This window comes from Zea mays, chromosome 1 (genome assembly GCF_902167145.1).
Source record: "Zea mays cultivar B73 chromosome 1, Zm-B73-REFERENCE-NAM-5.0, whole genome shotgun sequence".
In the NCBI taxonomy this organism is placed as follows: Eukaryota; Viridiplantae; Streptophyta; class Magnoliopsida; order Poales; family Poaceae; genus Zea; species Zea mays.
The window spans coordinates 242,288,218-242,290,627 of NC_050096.1; the positions used below are offsets into that span (position 1 = coordinate 242,288,218).

Sequence of the window (2,410 nt, forward strand, 5' to 3'; positions counted from 1 at the left end):
TGCGGGCGCGCGAGCAACTCGAGCAAACGCGTGCGTGCGAGTACGGTCATGCCAGCCATGAGCCATCCCATTCCCATGCCCATCCCAGTCGTCGCCGGCCGCATGCAGGCAGGCTGACACAGTGACACCCGACTTCCTAGTCTAAACTAAACGGCGGGCGCCAGCGGCCAGCGGCCACCCACAAGCAGAGTAAAATATTCCGCCTAGGAGGATCCGCGGACCGAGCAGCAGACTGCATATATATCCGTGTCCGGCCGCGCCATTTGTGCACACCAACACCACCACGGACCACCGCGCTTGTCGTTGCATTGCAGGGCAGCTAGCCGGCTATAGCATCCGCCATGGCGCGCGGCGGGGACGGCCTGCAGGTGCTCAGCGCGCTGGACGCGGCGAAGACGCAGTGGTACCACTTCACGGCCATCATCGTCGCCGGCATGGGCTTCTTCACGGACGCCTACGACCTCTTCTGCATCTCCCTCGTCACCAAGCTGCTGGGGCGCATCTACTACACGGACACCAGCAAGGACAACCCGGGCTCGCTGCCGCCCAACGTCGCCGCGGCTGTCAACGGCGTCGCCTTCTGCGGCACGCTGGCCGGCCAGCTCTTCTTCGGCTGGCTCGGGGACAAGCTCGGGCGCAAGAGCGTGTACGGGATGACGCTCATGCTCATGGTCATCTGCTCCGTCGCGTCGGGCCTCTCGTTCGGCCACACGCCCACGGGGGTCATGGCCACGCTCTGCTTCTTCCGCTTCTGGCTCGGGTTCGGCATCGGCGGGGACTACCCGCTGTCGGCGACCATCATGTCCGAGTACGCCAACAAGAAGACCCGCGGCGCCTTCATCGCGGCCGTCTTCGCCATGCAGGGCTTCGGCATCCTCGCCGGCGGCATTGTCACGCTCGTCATCTCCGCCGCCTTCCGCGCGGGGTACCCGGCCCCGGCGTACAGGGACGACCACTTCAACTCCACCGTGCCGCAGGCCGACTACGTGTGGCGCATCATCCTCATCCTGGGCGCCGCGCCGGCGATGCTCACCTACTACTGGCGGATGAAGATGCCCGAGACGGCGCGCTACACCGCGCTCGTGGCCAAGAACGCCAAGCAGGCCGCGGCCGACATGTCCAGGGTGCTCCAGACGGAGATCGTCGACGAGCAGGAGAAGCTGGACGAGATGGTCACCGCCGAGAGCAACACCTTCGGCCTCTTCTCCAGGGAGTTCGCGCGCCGCCACGGGCTCCACCTCGTCGGCACCTCCACCACGTGGTTCCTGCTCGACATCGCCTTCTACAGCCAGAACCTGTTCCAGAAGGACATCTTCACCAGCATCAACTGGATCCCCAAGGCCAACACCATGAGCGCGCTGGAGGAGGTGTTCCGCATCTCCCGCGCCCAGACGCTCATCGCGCTCTGCGGCACCGTCCCGGGCTACTGGTTCACCGTCGCGCTCATCGACGTCGTCGGCCGCTTCGCCATCCAGCTGCTCGGCTTCTTCATGATGACCGTCTTCATGCTCGGCCTCGCCATCCCCTACCACCACTGGACCACGCCCGGCAACCACATCGGCTTCGTCGTCATGTACGCCTTCACCTTCTTCTTCGCAAACTTCGGCCCCAACAGCACCACCTTCATCGTGCCGGCCGAGATCTTCCCGGCGCGGCTGCGGTCCACATGCCACGGCATCTCCGCCGCCTCGGGGAAGGCCGGCGCCATCATCGGGGCCTTTGGGTTCCTGTACGCGGCGCAGAACCAGGACAAGAGCAAGGCGGACGCCGGGTACCCCGCGGGCATCGGCGTACGCAATTCGCTCTTCGTCCTCGCTGCCTCCAACTTGCTTGGCTTTATCCTCACCTTCCTCGTGCCGGAGTCCAAGGGTAAGTCGCTCGAGGAGATGTCCGGGGAGGCTGACGACGCCGAGGACGACGCCGTCGGCACCCGCGCGGTGCGGCCGTCGGGGACCCAGATGGTGTAGAATCGAACATGGCGACGCGTGCACACGGGTCCTCCATCCTGGGGCCCGACTGGGAAGACAAGGCGCGCCGGTTCAAGCCTGCCGATGCTTTGCTGTGCAGAAGTAGTTCGTACAGGTGCATGTGTGTTATAGGCGGGAAAGTAAGTGAACTTACACGCTTGTATTTATTATATCCAACCTTACGTACAGCAACTCCAGCTCCATTGCATCATCTAGTCCACAAATATTATATATATTAGCAGTTCATACAAATAATCTAAATTCAAAATCACTAAACTAAATGCAACAGTTCATATTTTAATTTAGTTTAAAACGACACGATCCATCGCATGACGCTGTGCCCTCATCGTCAAACACACGCCTACCTTTGCTTGCTCCATGTGCTTCCGCATTGGCCGACACACCCCCCTCACCCCCTGTAACAAGTATTTTGCTTGCTACCT

General features: G+C 62.1%; 1 protein-coding gene across 1 annotated transcript; it reads left to right on the top strand.

The window, feature by feature from the left end:
* Window positions 1-273: 273 nt before the first annotated feature.
* On the top strand, window positions 274-2,157 carry pht2 (phosphate transporter protein2). Its single transcript, NM_001112346.2, has one exon. The coding sequence runs from the start codon at window positions 342-344 to the stop codon at window positions 1,965-1,967; it is 1,626 nt and encodes a 541-aa protein (NP_001105816.1). The 5' UTR covers window positions 274-341; the 3' UTR covers window positions 1,968-2,157.
* The last annotated feature ends 253 nt before the right edge of the window (window positions 2,158-2,410 follow it).